Source organism: Myxine glutinosa, chromosome 14 (genome assembly GCF_964187855.1).
Source record: "Myxine glutinosa chromosome 14, kmMyxGlut1.1, whole genome shotgun sequence".
In the NCBI taxonomy this organism is placed as follows: domain Eukaryota; kingdom Metazoa; phylum Chordata; class Myxini; order Myxiniformes; family Myxinidae; genus Myxine; species Myxine glutinosa.
Window position 1 is genome coordinate 53520784 of NC_136274.1, and position 20953 is coordinate 53541736.

At 43.9% G+C, this 20953-nt stretch overlaps 1 protein-coding gene across 4 annotated transcripts in view; it reads right to left on the reverse strand.

Annotated features, from left to right (window-relative positions):
- LOC137439777 (SAM and SH3 domain-containing protein 1) overlaps window positions 1-20953 on the reverse strand; it is a 570774-nt gene that overhangs the window by 120822 nt on the left and 428999 nt on the right. For all 4 annotated transcript variants that reach the window (XM_078768572.1, XM_078768570.1, XM_078768571.1 and 1 more), the window contains 2 exons: window positions 11478-11616; window positions 9390-9865 (listed from right to left, as the gene is read on the reverse strand). In XM_078768572.1, the coding sequence (XP_078624698.1) occupies window positions 9390-9865; window positions 11478-11616 (615 nt within the window). The remainder of the gene's footprint in view (window positions 1-9389; window positions 9866-11477; window positions 11617-20953) is intronic.

Consider the following 20953-nt stretch of genomic DNA (forward strand, 5'->3'; position numbering starts at 1 on the left):
ATGATATATATATATATATATATTGATATATATATATATATATATATATACGGATGATATATATATATATATATATATACGGCTGCCCATATATATATAATATATATATATACATACATATATATACTGAAACGCAAAAGAAACTTACCACCTTTGAAACCTTTAAATATCAACAATAACACTGCGTGTAGTAAATGTGTGAACTTATTTGTGGACAATAGTGTCCTCACTGTCAGACAAAACGGTCACGGATGGTCACTTGAACCTTCAATTGTCACTTCATGGCACAGCTGTTGAACAGCCGTTTTGACTGTCAGTGATTAGCCAAGGGGTACGGGATGATTTTAATGATCTGCACGTGATGTCTTGATATTGGCTTTAAAAAGGCCAGTGCAAAATGGGCATTTCAATCAACATGCCACGATTGTCAAGGGATCAATGGCAGCGTGCCCTGGGCATGCTGCAAGGCGGACTGAGCTACCGTGAGGTGGCACGTCGCCTTGGCTGTTCACACCAGATGATATCGGCCCTGGTGGACAGAGACACCCTCCACAACTCTGCAGATGACAGACCTCGATCAGGGAGGCCAAGAGTCACCACTGCAAGGCAGGACAGGCAGATGGTCCGAAGTCACCTGCGGGATCGATTCAGTCCAGCATCCGGCACTGCGGCAGAAACTCCGAGGCATGCAAACCATGGATCTCCAATGATACTGCACCAAGACGACTGCATGACTATGGTCTGACTGCCAGAAGACCATACAGAGGCCCCGTGATGACGGCTGCCCATCGCCGCAACCGACAGAGATGGTGCCAGCAGCATCAGCGGTGGACCTTGGCGCAGTGGAACGAGGTCGCTTTCAGCGATGTCAAGGTTCTGTGTGGACAGTCCTGATGGGCGCGAGCATGTCTGGAGAAGAACTGGCGAGCGATATGCCGATTGTTGCGTGCGTCAAGCCAACAGGTGGGGTGGCCCAAGTGTGATGGTGTGGGCCGCCACATCAGGCCGGTACAGGACGCCACTGGTGGTTGTGGATGGGAATCTTAACGCCCAGCGGTATGTGGATAACATCCTGCGACCTCATCTGCTGCCATTCCTACTAGACCACCCAGAACTGAGAACCTTTCAGCATGACAACGCTCGTCCCCATGCTGCTCACTTTACCACTGCATTTCTCCAAGGCGAGAACATTAACACCATGCAGTGGCCTGCGCTCTCCCCTGACCTGAATCCCATAGAGCACCTGTGGGATGACCTTGGGAGACGCGTAGTTGGCAGGGCCAGGACACAGGCAGAGCTGCTTCAGACATTGAGGACTGAGTGGGACAGAATCCAGCAGCAATCATCCAAAGACTGATAGGCAGTATACGCCGACGATGCACTGCCTGTATCCAAAACAATGGTGGCCACACACGCTATTGAAAGGGGACTGACATTGAACCCTGTGCTGTTCTGTACTGTAGAACAAACTGATGAGATGGTGTATCTTGGTCAAAAACTTGATATGTCATCAATAAAATGCCAATGTTTCAATTAGCAATTGTTGGTTTGTTTTATGTTGAAATGTTACAACTCTGTCGGTTGCGGCGATGGGCAGCCGTCATCACGGGGCCTCTGTATGGTCTTCTGGCAGTCAGACCATAGTCATGCAGTCGTCTTCGTGCAGTATCATTGGAGATCCGTGGGTTTGCACGCCCCGGAGTTTCTGCCGCAGTGCGGGATGCTGGACGGAATCGATCCCGCAGGTGACTTCGGACCATCTGCCTGTCCTGCCTTGCAGTGGTGACTCTTGGCCTCCCTGATCGAGGTCTGTCATCTGCAGAGTTGTGGAGGGTGTCTCTGTCCACCAGGGCCGATATCGTCTGGTGTGAACAGCCAAGGCGACGTGCCACCTCACGGTAGCTCAGTCCGCCTTGCAGCATGCCCAGGGCACGCTGCCGTTGATCCCTTGACAATCGTGGCATGTTGATTGAAATGCCCATTTTGCACTGGCCTTTTTAAAGCCAATATCAAGACATCACGTGCAGCTCATTAAAATCATCCCGTACCCCTTGGCTAATCACTGACAGTCAAAACGGCTGTTCAACAGCTGTGCTATGAAGTGACCATTGAAGGTTCAAGTGACCATCCGTGACCGTTTTGTCTGACAGTGAGGACACTATTGTCCACAAATAAGTTCACACATTTACTACATGCAGTGTTATTTTTGATATTTCAAGGTTTCAAAGGTGGTAAGTTTCTTTTGCGTTTCAGTATATATATATTTCAGTATATATATATATATATATATATATATATATATATGTATATATATATATATATATATATATATATATTTCAGTATATATATATATATATATATATATATATATATATATATATATATATATATATATATATATATATATATATATATATATATAGATATATATATATAGATATATATATATAGATATATATATATAGATATATATATATAGATATATATATATATATATATATATATATATATATATAGTTAGGTTTGTGGAGGGTACGGGAATTAAATCCCTTGGCCAAGATATAATCGCATAAATTAGCATGCTCCGAGTGTCGCAAAGAAGAAGAACCCACCTCGATGTATCTAAGTAGTGTCGAATGTCTAGGTAAGAGCGTATATGTGTCTCCATACAAGGGGTGGAGCTATGCTAATTAGGTAGGGCTTAAGGATAAATCCCAGGGTGTAAATGCCCTTTGATTTTTCCCTTCATTGTTATTGCATCAAAAAGGGCCGCCATTACAACAAGCATTCTGAGTATTGCGCTGCAATACATGTCCCCAACCAAAGTTCAAACTGCCATAATTTTGTCAAAAATGATTGAATATGCAAATTTATGCACGGTTGATGCTGGTTTTCAAACTTTGGTCTGAGGTATGCTGAGACACATATGTGTCACGCCTCGCCTCGTTCATAAGCCCGCAAGGTCACTCCGTGGAACGGCCTGCACGTATTGCACTGTGTGAATTATATAATTACCAACGCACGGTCTGAGGTACTAGCGATTCAAGAGATATCCATTTTTAAAATATTTTCGTTTAATTAACGATATCTTCCAAACCACGTGCCCTATCGCATATTCCAAAAGGACATTTTAGTAGATTGACATGCTAAACAGATCTGTGAAGTTTCCCCTCGATTGGATCAAAAATGAAGGAGGGGCTCGGTTTTAAAGGTTCATGCTTTAAAACGTCATAACTCTGAAACCATGTGACGCATGATGTCATGCTCGCTGACTTTTTTGTTCGTCATGGCTATGCGATTCTGCCTGCAAAGTTTGGCCTCGATCTGTTCAGCCGTTGCAGAGAAGAAAGGGTTTTCGTGTTTTCACGAAAAACAATATGGCGGCCGAACCACGTGACATGTGACGCCATAATTACCATTAAAATATTCTACAGACCGAGTCCCCCGTACGGTGAAAATTTGATCTCAATCGGTCCTATTATTGCAGAGAAAATCTTTTTTTAAAGAAATTAAAACTTAAAATGGCACTGAGTTGAGGATCATCAGAATTATCAGAATTCCCAAAGTTCAGAGTGCCATAACTTTGTCAAAAATGATTGAAACGTCATGAAGTTCGAACTTGATCTGTAACCTATCATGAGGAAACCATGTGCTAAGTTTGAAATCATTAGCATTAAGCCTTTAGAAAAAACGTCCGGAAAACTGTTCTCTGCATGACGGACTGACAGACTGACAGACAGACTGATGGACGGACAGACGGAGGGACGGCGTGCAAACCTATAGTCCCCTCCGGTGTACACCGGTAGGGGACTAATAACTACAATGATCGCACTGTACATGGACTCATTCACTCACAACGCCGCCAGGGCTAACCAACACCCAGCACATTTGCCTATCCGCACACAAGCCCCGCCTCATGGTCTTCGACGTCATCCCAAAAGTCCCAAACAGAGATTAGACTCCAACCCCCTGATGAATCGTAACGGGGAGGCCACGCCCCGGCCTTTGTGATAGAGTCGCGCTTGTTGATTGGACAGAGAGTGTGATGTCATCGTGGACCATTCGAGAGCTGAACTGAAAAGGGAATACTTTCGTACTTTCGTTTTCCCCATGTTTGTATTTGAGTCTGAGTGGAGATGTCTCAATTAGAAATTTTAGTTTTTACCTCACCTTTCATTGTTATTTGCATTTATTTTCATTAAATCATTATTTGTCGAATTTTACTTTCCTTGTATTGTGGATTTTGCTGTCTCATCTTTGTGTTTGTGGGTTCGGATTAACCCGTGCGTGTCTCCCGATCAGATAAGGCCTCAAGCCCTCCCGCACGCGCGAAAAGATAATACCGCCTAGTTGGGTATACACCTCGGAGTTAAACTCGTATACATATACATATATATACATATATATATATGTCCCGGTTGTCCCGGTCAGAGTCCCGGTCGGAGTCCCGGTCCCCCACACCCTCAAATGAGGCCGAGGCCACATAGCCTATGTTATCCCCCAGACAAAGCTGTATTTGTATCCCGAGTAAAGTATAAAAGCGTTTATAGCTGGAGTGCCTGGCGTTGCTCAAGTGAAAAAGAAACATTAACATATTTCAAATGAGTGCAAATATAATGGAAAAGCAATTACATCCAAATCAGAATCCATCACAAATGTCAAATCGTCATTTTACTTTTGGTTGAATATATGCTGATGAATGTGCTGATGAAAAATTTCACACATGCGGTAATTTACTTCCTGTTTCTTAAAAAATAAAAAAATAAAAAATAATATATATATGTATATATACTGTATATATTTTTTATATATTTATAAATTTGTCATATATATATATACTTATAAATATATCAGCATATCTGAAAACGTTGTGGACGGATTATTTTGCTTAAATGTGATTTTGTATTGTGATTTTCTGGGAGACAAAACGTAAACTGTTCACCTGGCGGAGGTATGCTCTCTACTGAGTGCCGTTCTAGTTTTGTATTTATTTATGCGAATGTGCACTTGTATATAACTGTCATTAATCAAAAAGGCTTAGGCACTTTGGAGCGACTTTTTTAAAATCACCAAAAACTAACTTTTTTTTGGCCTAAAACACTTCCAAGCACTCACTGATGAACCTCTGAAAGTTTGATGAAGATCCGTTTAGCCATCTCTGAGAAATATGGCTACACTGACAAACGGCTCTCTTTTGTAGTAGATGTATGTATGCATGCATGTATGTATGTATGTATGTATGTATGTATGTATGTATGCTATCTCACTCACTACACTGTAGCAAAAAAACTGGAAATTAATTGGAGAAAAATAGCGAGACATTGAACCTTTTGAGTGTCTCGGTGGTGGAGTGGGTAAAGCCTTGTTGCATTGCCCTTGCTGCTTGCTTCAATTGTCAAGGCGACCGAGTGGAAATGTCTGAACCCTGACTTTTCCAGGATTAATTCTCGCCTTGAAGTGTTCACGAGTTATCATAAGCACCCCGACACTGTCTGGAATAATGGCTCACCACCACCACCTTTCCATTGTTATCAACGAGATGCACAGGCAGAAACATTTTGGAAAAAATAATTAACTTTGTTTATGCATAAATTAATTGCTTTTTGTCATTCATTTTAAAGGTACACAGTATCATATAAACCTCGTTCAAAGATATTCACACGTGTAACTCGTACTGTAATTTTTAGATCGACCAAGGATGTGCCTCATTGACTTTACGTCAGGGGTGGTACCTTCGTCAGGGGTGGTACCTCCCCATTTGTTCCCAATTGAACATGGTTCAAGCACACTCCATTCTTCAAGCATCTTCAGTTGGGTGCTCATACTCAGCAATTGCATGTAAAGGTCATTCATGTTTTTGAAGTTCTCTTGAAGCACAGCACGATCGAAAGAGTGTGAACGGTACGAAGTGATTAAATATGGCAGTTGATGGATTTCAGGTGGCTTTTCCAATGCGGAGTTAGCACATTATTAACGTCACTCTTCTCGTTTGCCAGGAGATGTTCCCTAATTCGTTGCCTGGGCGAAAAGTTTATCGATTGCCTGATTGTAGTGTGTATGATTTTCCAGCGGAATTAAAATGTCAGGTACAAGTAGTGGAACGGTAAGAGGAAAGGAAAAAGATTCAGGCTGATATATTATTACCCACGCCACATATTGCCCATATGTGATATTGCCCATATACACCCATATATTTCCCATGCCATATATTGCCTGGTGTTGGGCTAGCGGCTAGGGTGCCAGCTTAGGATCCTAGGATCCTGGGTTCGAATCCCGGTCGATCGCTGAATTAACGCCAGGGGGGTTGACTCAGCCTGTCATCCTTCCGAGGTCGGCGAATTGAGTACCAGTTCACTGGTAAATCCGTTTGTCGTAAAAGGCGACAAAAAGGGTTGGCGGCAGGAAGGGCATCCGGCCGTAAAACATTGCTTCAAAAAGGGGACCAACAAAAACAACAACAACCACGGTGCCCGAAAAAGGCCAACCCCCGCTTTGCAGGGAAAAATGGCCTCTAAAGGTGTTTGTTTGTTTTTTTTATGCCCATATATTGCCCATATATGATATTGCCCATGTACACCAATATATTGCCCATACCATATATTGGACATATATGATATTGCACATATATGCCCATATATTGCCCACGCCGTATACAGTATTACCCATATATTGCCCATGTCAAATTGCCCATATATGCCCATATATTGCCCACACCATATATTGCCCATATATGCTATTGCCCATATACGCCCATATATTGCCCACACCATATATTGACCACATATGATATTGCCCATATACGCCCATATATTGCCCATGCCATATATTGCCCACGCCATATATTACCCATGCTATATTGCCCATATATGCTATTGCCCATATACGCCCATATATTGCCCACACCATATATTGCTAATATATGCTATTGCCATATACACCCATATATTGCCCACACCATATATTGACCACATATGATATTGCCCATATACGCCCATATATTGCCCATGCCATATATTGCCCATATACACCCTGGTGTTGGGCTAGCGGCTAGGGTGCCGGCTTAGGATCCTGGGATCCTGGGCTCGAATCCCGGTCGATCGCTGAATTAACGCCAGGGGGGTTGACTCAGCCTGTCATCCTTCCGAGATCGGCTAATTGAGTACCAGTTCACTGGTAATTCCCTGTTTGTCGTAAAAGGCGACAAAAAGGGTTGGCGGCAGGAAGGGCATCCGGCCGTAAAACATTGCTTCAAAAAGGGGACCGAAAAACAACAACAACCACGGTCCCCGAAAAAGGCCAACCCCCGCTTTGCGGGGGGAAATGGCCTCCAAAGGTTTTTTTGTTTGTTTTTTTTATACACCCATATATTGCCCACGCCATATATTGTCCATATATTGCCCACGCCATATATTGTCCACGCCATATTGCCCATATATGATATTGCCCACGCATCTAATGTAATTGATTAATTGAGTGAAGTTCCATTAGGCTCCTCTACATTTCACAAGGAATTTTTTGAAATGCAATGCCAGGAACATGTTCATGCATGGATGTGCTTTAAGATGAGTCACATTTTTCTTTAGCACCATGATGGAATAAGAACTGCGGCTGGCCACCATGATGTTGCAAACCTTGGGTATATAAGTCAGAGTAAGCTGGCACACAGTGTCTCGAAGCGACAGAGATGAACTGCTTGTTGAGAGCAAGATCAGCAGAGTTCCATGGAACTGGGGAAGTACATTTTCTTTGGGCTGATTAATGATCGGGCACTTGTCTTGCTCGAGACGAAGTAAATCAAGCCCGGCAGTTCCAGGGTAGATCATCGGAGTTGTTCGACCGACTGGCGGCGGTACGTTTCACGTCTTGTTCATGTAAAATTCATTCAGTGCTTGAAGAAACCCATGGATTACGTCATGATTATGTCATTTGATGAATGTATGCGGAGCCGTTAAAATGAAAGCCATTCGACATGCTGTACGTCATAAAATGGAAATTGTCCTGAGGAACCAGTCAGCTGTCAAGGAAAAAAAAAAAATATTGGTCATTAGAATGTTTAAAAAGAAAAAACTAGCTTGATTGAAGAATTTCCTTCAATAGGGAACTAAATGATCACGATAAGCCATTTCTGATTGTTGGAAACAAATTAGTCCACTTGACTAGGACATTTTAACGATGATGTCGCAAAAATACTTTCCACAAATATTGTTTAAAAAAAGAAGAACAAACGACACCATGTATGTTGTTCTTCGTTGGTTTTAGCACAAGGTTACGGGGTAGCATAATTGACTGGGCAGTCAGTGGCTGTGCTGCTGATGCACTGCCCTCTGCTGGTTAGGGCGGGAATTTGAATTTGGCCATTTCTTCGTTATTATGCAGCACAAGGCGGCGGGGTCGCATCATTGACTGAGGGTGTGGCTGTGCCGCTGATGCTGCGGGGTAGAATCATTGACTGAGGGTGTGGCTGTGCCGCTGATGCTGCGGGTAGCATCATTTACTGAGGGTGTGGCTGTGCCGCTGATGCTGCGGGGTAGCATCATTGACTGAGGGTGTGGCTGTGCCGCTGATGCTGCGGGTAGCATCATTGACTGAGGGTGTGGCTGTGCCGCTGATGCTGCGGGTAGCATCATTGACTGAGGGCGTGGCTGTGCCGCCGATGCTGCAGGTAGCATCATTGACTTAGGGCGTGGCTGTGCCGCTGATGCTGCGGGTAGCATCATTGACTGAGGGCGTGGCTGTGCCGCTGATGCTGCAGGTAGCATCATTGACTGAGGGCGTGGCTGTGCCGCTGATGCTGCGGGTAGCATCATTGACTGAGGGCGTGGCTGTGCCACTGATGCTGCGGGTAGCATCATTGACTGAGGGCGTGGCTGTGCCGCTGATGCTGCGGGGTAGAATCATTGACTGAGGGCGTGGCTGTGCCGCTGATGCTGCGGGGTAGCATCATTGACTGAGGGCGTGGCTGTGCCGCTGATGCTGCAGGGTAGAATCATTGACTGAGGGCGTGACTGTGCCGCTGATGTAATGCCCTCTGCTGGTGAGGGCAGGAATTTGGAATTTGGCCATGATGCCAGCGATAGCTCGCCTACTCTTCATGAAAGACACCAAGGGATCTTTAACGTCCACCAATGAATGGCAGCAGACGTGACGCCCAGTTTAACGTTCATCCGAGGGACGGCACACACATTGATGAATCACCCTGCCTGTGATACACCAGGATGACAGTTTATAGTTAGGTCGGGATTCAAACCCAGGCTCGACAACTTAGAGGCGGGTGCGCGTACCTCTCGGCCATTCTGTCACCACCAAGTATGTTCATAAACACAGATGATCTGCAGTGCCACATTTCTTAAAATATAAATGAGAATATCCGAGCTAGTTTGTTACTCACTGCTTGCATTGGAGGCAATTGTAGTTGGATGGGTAACGACGTCTGTTCCTCTGTGATGGTTGACGTGCTTTCACTGTGTACCTTTTGGCTATGGTTTGCTCTGTCAGCATACTCAATGTGCTCCGATGGCTCCAAAATCACAACAGAGGGTGACCCAGTAGCCGGGTCATTTCCCGTCCAGTCACTCGCAGAAGAGATCTGTCCTGAGCCAGTTGTGGAGGTGCTGCTTTCAGAAGCCCCCCAGGACTCACCACCACCACAGCTATGGCTGTCACCACCTTCAACGCCTCCACCGGGCGACACTTCGGAGTCAGGACTGCTTGCCTTTTCCAATAAGCTGTCAGGAGAGGAGGTTTCCGCCAGGTTGAGGCAAGCCGAATCGCGAGGTAAAAGAGTTGTGGGAGAGTTGGCGATCGGCTCGTATGAAGGTGACCAGCTTTGGTCTCGAATCCACTGGGTCGTCGGTGAAGGGATCACTGAGGGCCAAAAGGGGGAAAAATTAATTCCCTTCCTATATCCAGTCAATATATGTCCAATCACTGCTCCTCATACCTGTCCACCATCACATTTGTCAACATTCCTTCAATCCTAAACAGTTTACACCATATAATGGGTCTCAAATTGATGTTAACATGTAAATCAGCTGATAAATACATACTTAACTAGAACGGCACTCAGTAGGGAGCATACCTCCACCTGGTTGGCCATATCACTCAATGGTGAAGAATCACTTAAAAAATTAAATAATTATCATATCCGAATCCATTTTCAGATCTTCACCAAAATTGAATCGATTAGTCCTTGTCACACACCCAACCTGTTTACTAAGTTTCGTCCAAATCCCTCCACAACTTTTGACATATCCTGCTATGTATCGTTTTTGGTCCTATCTCCCAATGGTGAAGAATCACTTAAAAAATTAAATAATTCTCATATCCGAATCCACATTCAGATCTTCACCAAAATTGAATTGAATCGTCCTTGTCAGACACCCAACCGGTCTACTAAGTTTCGTCCAAATCCGTCCATAACTTTTGAGATATCCTGCTATGTATCGTTTTTGGTCCTATCTCCCAATGGTGAAGAATCACTTAAAAAATTAAATAATTCTCATATCCGAATCCATATTCAAATCTTCACCAAAATCAAATCGAATCGTCCTTGTCAGACACCCAACCGGTCCACCATGTTTCGTCCAAATCCGTCCATAACTTTTGAGATATTCGGCTATGTATCGTTTTTGGCCCTATCTCCCAATTCTGAAGAATCACAACAAATTCTAGTAGCCGGATCCGAATCCGGATCTTCACCAAAATCTAATCATTTCGGCCTTGTCACATACACTACCTCTCTACCAAATGTCGTCCGAACCCGTCCACAACTTTTTGAGATATTTTGTTCACAAACAAACAAACGGACAAACAGACAGGGGTGAAAACATAACGTCCATCCATCCACCTTTGGTGGCGGAGATAATTACTCTGCTTTACTATTGTTTACAAAAACCCATTTCCCATCATTACCATGCTTGCCTGCACCCTCTCTCTCTCTCTCTCTCTCTCTCTCTCTCTCTCTCGCTCTCTCTTTTCTTTCTCTCGGTCTTTCGCCCACTCGCCTTGTGATGTACAAACAGACAATCAGAAAGGGGAGTTACTTGGCCTAGTTGGTGGACAGGTTGCCATGGAGACATCTGTGTCTCTGGCCTGTCAGCGAATTTCGTGATGTCAGAGGGCAGCTGGGGTTTTGGAGCTACGTCCAAGCTCCAGGCCTCCAAGCTGCTCCACATGGAATAACTAAGCCCGGGCCGCTACAGAGAACAATGTCTCTTTCACCATAGCTGAAAACATTCTGTCTGAATTGGACCAGTATGAATCCTGATGCAGCATTTTGAGTCAAACATCCTGTCTGTCGGCTGCTTCCCATTATGGCCTTCCTCCTATTATACGATGCACACAGTTTTTTTTATATTAACTCAGTGTGTATAGATGCTTGTTCCCGCCCTTCATCAGTCAACCTTGACACTTTTGTAAGGCAACCGACGCAAAACTAGTTGGAAGCAAAAACAACAACATGGCGTCCATTGCGAACCTTCTCCGCAGGAGGTAGAGCGTTTCCGGTCATCATCTCGTGCTCCCCGCTTCTTGCAGCGCTTCTTCGAGACAACGAGTTTGTGCAGCCGGTGAAATCTGCCCTCGTTTTCTGATTCCTCGTCCGACTGCTCTCGCGACTGCAAAAGAACAAACGGCCTTCGGTTAAACCATCCTCCTTGCTCGGCCGGAAGAAAGCAAGGGGCCATCTTACTATAATTCACCAAATGTATGTCTGTCTGTTCCCAGATACCACAAAAACGGGTGAACCGATCGCAACGATATTTTGGGTGGGCAATCCTGGGACCCCCTGGAGTAAAACAGGCTATATTGTTTTTCCAATTTTTTTTCAATTTTCCAATTTTCTAGTTTTTCCAATTTTCCAGTTTTTCCAAACACGATGGAATAATATTTACCGATATGAACAGTGATGTGGCTTTTATTGAAATTCTACAAATACTGTTTAGATTTTGATGATTTGCGTGTGATATGATTTAACGGATGTTTACATAAATCGTTTAAAATAAAAAAAAGCCTTCAATTTCTGATATTTTACCTTTTCATTTGGGCCTCCCAATTGAAGCCCCGCCCATAGGGCGGGTACCGTTGCTCGTCATTATTATGGGACTGGCTCTATTGGAACTGAATAAATTGGTAAGCGATGCACTTTGGTTCACAAGATAAGTACTTAACCTACTTGGTCTTAATTGGCTATAAGCTTACCAGTCAATTGAATATCCTGAAATTCGATTCCATGAGGAGTTGGGTTTACCAATTAACTGCCATTCTGCTTTTGAACATGCACTGGTGTTGCATCTGGGAAGATGATGTTCTTTGGAGAGTTATGTTTCCAGGATGTTGAATTGCCTGTCCTGGTTGTTGAACTCCCCGAGGGATGATGTTTAAAAACTAGCATACCTTGGCCAAGTTCCAAATACTGTATGTTCAGCCTCTCCGTACAATATGAACGAGAGGGCAAGTTCGAGCATCCTGATAATGCCAACTACTTCAAAGGTTTTGCCAGTACAACAAATAAATGATGACAACAATGAAGTAAACAAGTTCATATTTTAAGGATATGACAATAGCAGAAACACAGGTAAGAAGTTGTTCAAAATATGAATGCGAGAAGGAAGAAATTTGTACAAAAAGGCAACAGCAACTTGGAAAGGATTCTTCTTCTTCTTTGATATTCAGAACATGGCTTCAGGTGACAGCATTTGTTGGGGGGCACCGACTGTACCGCAGGTGCAGAAACACAAATAGGAAGTTATTCAAAATATGAATGCGAGAAGGAAGAAATTTGTACAAAAAGGCAACAGCAACTTGGAAAGGATTCTTCTTCTTCTTCTTTGATATTCAGAACATGGCTTCTTCACCAAATTCAGAACATGGCCTTCTTTGCTGGGGGGGGGGGGGGGGGGGGCACCGGCTGTGCCGCAGGTGCGATGCCCCCTAACAGGTTAGAGCTTGTAGTGCCGGCAATAGCTCGTCTACGATTCACAAAGGAAACTGTGGGATCTCTAACCTCCACCAACTAATCCTGGCAGCCGGGACGCCCAGTGTAGAGGTCCATGCGAGGGGCCGCGCAGCCAGTGATGCTTCGACCTGCCTCCGAAACACCAAGATGATCGTTTAGAGCCGAGTCGACATTTTAACCCAGTCTAGGCAGCGCAGAAGTGAGTGGGCATCCATCTTTCTACGCCAGTCCGACATCAAAGAAGATGGCAAAAATATTTCCGTAGTTCTTGAAGAAGACCGGTCACCGTTGCCGAAATGTCTTCAAAAGATGGACGGGTCCTTTTACGCATTTTTTTTAAAGCAACTTTTTCCCCTTTTTTGTGCCTACAAATCATTTTTCCAGCCTGATTAATAAACACGCTTCTGGTTATATTCTGACATCGCAAAATTAATCACCTTGGTGTGTTTTCATTTGGAAGTCAACGAAGCCACCCACGCACCCACCGGCACAATAAACTATGAGGATTGCCATTGGTGTTTGCGAAACAGAAAGTCACTCTTTTGCTGATGATGATGGACATTTTAGTCATCCCAGAATTCAAATCTTGGATTGAATATCCGATTTTTCCAAAGCTTTTTCTGGAACCATCAAGAAGCAGTAACAATATATGTTAAACACGTACATTAACTTAGTGCTACATTGAACATTTAAACCCAAAATTAAGGGAGAATACTCTTACAATCAGGGTAATGATAGTTACCTCCAGCTCAGAATCGACTAACCCTTCGAAGCAAGCCAAGAAACTTCTTGTTGACATCACCGAGAAAGCCAAGCTCGTATGGCTGTCTTGAAAATCTGCCTCTGTTTTTGTCCTTCTCTGTCTCTCTTGTTTCATGAATACCCTTCTTTGCCTCTTTCTTTTTTGTTCTTTCTTTCTCTTTTTTCCCTCTCCATGATTACTCCTCCCAGAAACCTCTTCCTCCACCAACCAAATCCCTTGTCCTCCCAGTGAGGCCTACCCCAGCTGCCCCCCACTCCCCCCCTGATTCCCAGACCCTCTGTTTCACATTAGCACGAATCAAAACAAAGATGGGGAAAAACAAAATTCATTTTTCAGGATGATGTCTCTCATCAGGCAAGTTGTGGAAGTGCAATACCTGAAACAAAATGTCTGCTCAATTTATTGTACTACTCATTGAAGGCAAATGACACACAACACACACCACAAGCGCACACACACACACACACACACACACACACACACACACACACACACACACACACACACACACACACACACACACACACCTCACCTGCACGATGCTATCTCTATCTCCTACTCCTTCCTTTCCCATTCATTCATCCATCCACCTTTCCCATTCATTCATCCATCCACTTGTTTGTGTCCAGTTTTTTCCCCACCACCCCAGTGTCAGTGTACTACAATTGTATCATCTGTTCCCTTGCTCTTCCATCCATTCCCTAGCTCTTTTCTCCATTCCCTTGTTCTTCCATCTTTTCCCAGCTAGCTCTTCCATCCGTTCCCTTTTTCTCCCATCCATTCCCTAGCTCTTTTCTCCATTCCCTTGTTCTTCCATCTGTTCCCAGCTAGCTCTTCCATCTGTTCCAAAGCTCTTCCATCTGTTCACTAGCTCTTCCATCCGTTCCCTAGCTCTTCCATCCATTCCCTAGCTCTTCCATCCATTCCCTAGCTCTTCCAACCATTCCCTAGCTCTTCCAACCATTCCCTAGCTCTTCCAACCATTCCCTAGCTCTTCCACCTGCTCCCAGATAGCTCTTCCATCTGTTCCCTAGCTCTTCCAACCATTCCCTAGCTCTTCCATCTGTTCCCAGCTAGCTCTTCCAACCATTCCCTACCTCTTCCATCTGTTCCCAGCTAGCTCTTCCAACCGTTCCCAAGCTCTTCCATCTGTTCCCAAGCTCTTGCATATCTTCCCAGCTAGCTCTTCCAACCGTTCCCAAGCTCATGCATCTGTTCCCAGCTAGCTCTTCCAACCATTCCCTAGCTCTTCCATCTGTTCCCGAGCTCTTGCATATGTTCCCAGCTAGCTCTTCCAACCGTTCCCGAGCTCTTGCATCTGTTCCCAGCTAGCTCTTCCAACCATTCCCTAGCTCTTCCATCTGTTCCGGAGCTCTTGCATATGTTCCCAGCTAGCTCTTCCAACCGTTCCCGAGCTCTTGCATATGCTCCCAGCTAGCTCTTCCAACCGTTCCCTAGCTCTTCCATCTGTTCCAGCTAGCTCTTCCAACCATTCCCTACCTTTTCCATCTGTTCCCAGCTAGCTCTTCCAACCGTTCCCTAGCTCTTCCATCTGTTCCCAGCTATCTCTTCCAACTGTTCCTGGGCTCTTGCATCTGTTCCCAGCTAGCTCTTCCAACCATTCCCTAGCTCTTCCATCTGTTCCCGAGCTCTTGCATATGTTCCCAGTTAGCTCTTCCAACCATTCCTGAGCTCTTGCATCTGTTCCCAGCTAGCTCTTCCAACCATTCCCTAGCTCTTCCAACCGTTCCCGAGCTCTTGCATCTGTTCCCAGCTAGCTCTTCCATCTGTTCCCGAGCTCTTGCATATGTTCCCAGCTAGCTCTTCCAACCGTCCCGAACTCTTGCATCTGTTCGCAGCTAGCTCTTCCAACCGTCCCGAACTCTTGCATCTGTTCGCAGCTAGCTCTTCCAACCGTCCCGAGCTCTTGCATCTGTTCCCAGCTAGCTCTTCCATCTGTTCCCGAGCTCTTGCATCTGTTCGCAGCTAGCTCTTCCAACCGTCCCGAACTCTTGCATCTGTTCGCAGCTAGCTCTTCCAACCATTCCCGAGCTCTTGCATATCTTCCCAGCTAGCTCTTCCAACCATTCCCGAGCTCTTGCATATCTTCCCAGCTAGCTCTTCCAACCATTCCCGAGCTCTTGCATCTGTTCCCAGCTAGCTCTTCCAACCATTCCCGAGCTCTTGCATCTGTTCGCAGCTAGCTCTTCCAACCATCCCGAACTCTTGCATCTGTTCCCAGCTAGCTCTTCCAACCATTCCCGAGCTCTTGCATATCTTCCCAGCTAGCTCTTCCAACCATTCCCGAGCTCTTGCATATCTTCCCAGCTAGCTCTTCCAACCATTCCCGAGCTCTTGCATCTGTTCCCAGCTAGCTCTTCCAACCATTCCCGAGCTCTTGCATATGTTCCCAGCTAGCTCTTCCAACCATTCCCGAGCTCTTGCATATGTTCCCGAGCTCTTCCAACCGTTCCCGAGCTCTTGCATATGTTCCCAGCTAGCTCTTCCAACCGTTCCCGAGCTCTTGCATCTGTTCCCAGCTAGCTCTTCCAACCGTTCCCGAGCTCTTGCATCTGTTCCCAGCTAGCTCTTCCAACCGTTCCCGAGCTCTTGCATATGTTCCCGAGCTCTTCCAACCGTTCCCGAGCTCTTGCATATGTTCCCAGCTAGCTCTTCCAACCGTTCCCGAGCTCTTGCATATGTTCCCGAGCTCTTCCAACCGTTCCCGAGCTCTTGCATATGTTCCCGAGCTCTTCCAACCGTTCCCGAGCTCTTGCATATGTTCCCAGCTAGCTCTTCCAACCGTTCCCGAGCTCTTGCATATGTTCCCAGCTAGCTCTTCCAATCGTTACCGAGCTCTTGCATATGTTCCCAGCTAATTCTTCCACCAATTCCTTTGCTCTTCCATCAAGGTTTTGTTCAATAAAATAAAATAAAAAAAGAGAAAGAAAGAAAATTAACATCTCCATTTTAATTACCAACTGTGATCCGAAGGACTTTGTGACATTGAGCTGACCAAAGGCTGAAATAGATGTCTGTCTTGGTGTCGATGTCCATGAGGTAAGGAAGGATGGTGGTTTCACGATTTGGAAGGTAATTTTAAACACCTTTCACAAGTCCAGGCAGGAGGCAGCACGACTGGGTGTTTTCCATGCACCGGAGCACAGCTAAAACACGTGCATCCTGACTGGTGTCCCAGAGGGCAGTCGGCTTGAACGGCATGATGCCTCGGCAGAGCGGTGGGGGGGGGGGGGGGGGAGGGGAGGGATGCACGGAGAGAGGGAACGGATGCTGGACAATCAATTTCCCTGCCTGGTCACCAGGCAGGTGGAACGGCTATTTGGAACGAGCGCTACATCATCTGGTTAGGCCTGTCCCTAGCAATCTGCGCTAGTCTCAGTCTCTTATTTTATGTTTTTGTCCCTGTGTATTTCTGTCTTCGCCTCTCTATGAGAATGTCTCTCGTTTAAGCAAGGTCGGTTTTTGACGTTGCCTTTTACTACCTCACACGACCTTAGCTCATCGCCATCTTGGGTGGTGGTCCTGTGAACATCTCTCTGGATTGTTGACTCATTTCACTCTGGATTGATTTCTCTCATATGAATCACCATGTCACGTGATCGTTTAACCCCCTCCATGCTTTGAGCTCTTGCCAATCTGCAAGCAATTAAACACTGATTCATTCTTTTGAAAGATTTATTTTGTCTAGGATTTCCTTCATAATCAGATTTATTAATAATAAATCCATAATTTATACATATAACGTACACTGATGTCTCCAGCACAACAGGCTAGATTAACCCCTTCCATGTTACATTCTCATTATTAAATTTGACTTCAGCTGCGACAGAAGATAACTCGTTTCAGAAGAATTAGTCACTTTACAGACTTATTTAAACTTTATTTTTCTATTATTTTCATTTCTGCTTTTGCTTGCACTCTTATCTTCTCAAATCTCCATTCTATTTAGTGACATCGGCCATGACACTTGCTTTTGGAGATTTTTCTCTTTGACTCTCATTGTACACAAAACCTGTAGAAGATGATAAATGTCAGCGAAACCTCTACAATGTAACGAGTGCTTCTTAAAGTCACATCGAGGTTTGTAAACAAGAGCAACAACAGCAAAACAAATACATTTCAACCAGCTTACATTTTTGTTTTGGACAAAAACCAACAGCTGCATTCATCTGGCCTACAGCTTGGCTCGGCCTAAGGCCAGCTCGCTCAGAGGAATTTCCTGTTACAAGCACGCCTAACATCTCTCTCTGATTCCTTCTGACACACTCTCTCTCTCTCTCTCTCTCTCTCTCTCTCTCTCTCTCTCCCTCTGATTATCTCCCTCTCTCTGCCTCTCTGACTGACTGTCCTTCTCTGTCCCTCTCTCTCCCTCTCTAACTCTGACTCTCTCCCTCTCTGATTCTGACTCTCTCCCTCTCTCTCGCCCTCTCTGACTGACTCTGTCCCTCTCTGTCCCTCTCTAACTCTGACTCTCTCCTCTCGCTCCCTCTCTCACCCTCTCTCTCCCTCTCTCTCCCTCTCTCACCCTCTCTCTCCCTCTCTCACCCTCTCTCTCCCTCTCTCACCCCCTCTCGCCCTCTCTTACTCTCTTCTCTCTCTCTCTCCCTCTCCAACCCTCTCTCTCCCTCTCTGACTGACTCTGTCCCTCTCTCTCCCTCTCGAACTCTCCCTCTCTCGCCCTCTCTCTCTCTCTCTCTCTTTTTCTTTTTCTGTCGAAATTACTGAAATTTTTATGCTCATTTTTTTTCTTTGATAAATTTAAGCCGGAGCTCCATGAAACCAGGGTATAGTGAAACCAGGATAACTGTCACGTAACATTGCAAAGGTTAACTGTGCCTTCATACGATGGTGTACTCAATCAAAAAGGCCCACTCTATTGAACCACCACCCAAAATAATGGTCATGTAACTGTTCCTCTTGGGAAGGTATTGATTCATTCCGAAGATGAAATGTTGAACAGAGAATAATCCAAAGCAGACCGATTACTATTTCTAGAGTTGGGAAATTTGTCCAAACGCCTCTTTGAGCCTTTGTTCACAGTTGAAAATATAAATGTAATTTCACAAAAAATGAATTTAATTTCCCCTCGAGATATTAACTATTTCTCCGAGATATTCACTATTTCTCCTAGATATTAACGATTTCTCCTAGATATTAAAGATTTCTCCTAGATATTAACGATTTCTCCTAGATATTAAAGATTTCTCCTAGATATTAAAGATTTCTCCGAGATATTAACGATTTCTCCTAGATATTAAAGATTTCTCCGAGATATTAACTATTTCTCCGAGATATTAACGATTTCTCCTCGATATCAACGATTTCTCCTAGATATTAAAGATTTCTCCGAGATATTAACGATTTCTCCTAGATATTAAAGATTTCTCCTAGATATTAACGATTTCTCCTAGATATTAACGATTTCTCCTAGATATTAACGATTTCTCCGAGATATTAAAGATTTCTCCTAGATATTAACTATTTCTCCTAGATATTAAAGATTTCTCCGAGATACTAACGATTTCTCCTCGATATTAACGATTTCTCCTAGATATTAAAGATTTCTCCTAGATATTAACTATTTCTCCTAGATATTAACGATTTCTCCTAGATATTAACGATTTCTCCGAGATATTAACTATTTCTCCTAGATATTAACGATTTCTCCTAGATATTAACGATTTCTCCTAGATATTAACGATTTCTCCTAGATATTAAAGATTTCTCCGAGATATTAACGATTTCTCCTAGATATTAACGATTTCTCCTAGATATTAACGATTTCTCCGAGATATTAACTATTTCTCCTAGATATTAACGATTTCTCCTAGATATTAACTATTTCTCCTAGATATTAAAGATTTCTCCGAGATACTAACGATTTCTCCTCGATATTAACGATTTCTCCTAGATATTAAAGATTTCTCCTAGATATTAACTATTTCTCCTAGATATGAACGATTTCTCCTAGATATTAACGATTTCTCCGAGATATTAACTATTTCTCCTAGATATTAACGATTTCTCCTAGATATTAACGATTTCTCCTAGATATTAAAGATTTCTCCGAGATATTAACGATTTTCTCTGAGATATTAACGATTTCTCCAAGATATTAACGATTTTCTCCGATATATTAACGATTTCTCCGAGATATTAGCGATTTCTCCACAATATTAACGATTTCTCCGAGATATTAACGATTTCTCCAAGATATTATCGATTTCTCCTAGGTATTAACGATTTCTCCTAGATATTAACGATTTCTCCTAGATATTAACGATTTTCTCCGATATATTAACGATTTCTCCGAGATATTAGCGATTTCTCCACAATATTAACGATTTCTCCGAGATATTAACGATTTCTCCAAGATATTATCGATTTCTCCTAGGTATTAACGATTTCTCCTAGATATTAACGATTTCTCCTAGATATTAACGATTTCTCCTAGATATTAATGATTTCTCCTAGATATTAATGATTTCTCCTAGATATTAATGATTTCTCCTAGATATTAACGATTTCTCTGAGATATTAATGATTTCTCCTAGATATTAAAGATTTCTCCGAGATATTAACGATTTCTCCTAGATATTAAAGATTTCTCCTAGATATTAAAGATTTCTCCGAGATATTAACTATTTCTCCTAGATATTAACGATTTCTCCTAGATATTAAAGATTTCTCCTAGATATTAACTATTTCTCCTAGATATTAACGATTTCTCCTGGATATTATCGATTTCTCCGAGGTTTGACTGAAAACCATGCGAACCTTCTTTGAAACATCATAAAGATAGAGAGAGTGACGGGTACACAGGTAGAGAAATTGACAGGTACACATAGAGAGATTGACAGGTATTGACAGGTCCTGCTCTCCCCTGCCCCCCTCCCTCTCCTTTTCCATCCTGTGTGCTTCGGCATTGTATTTTGTCGGATGTCGGATGTCGGATTTTGTCGTCCATGGTACACTGAATCTTGTGGTGAGGCAGTTGCCCTGAAACAACTTGCCTTTGCCTCTTGGAAGGCTAATCCAACTGAAGGAAATCTCAGTTCCTTCCACCAAGCTCGGAACAAGTGTGTGTCTACCCTCAGGAGTGCCAGGAAGCACTATCTCTCCTCACTCAAGAATGAACTCTCAAACCTGTCTCCTTCCTCCAAATCCTGGTGGCGTCTGGTCAAATCCGTTTCTGGTGTTTGTTCCCCCTCCA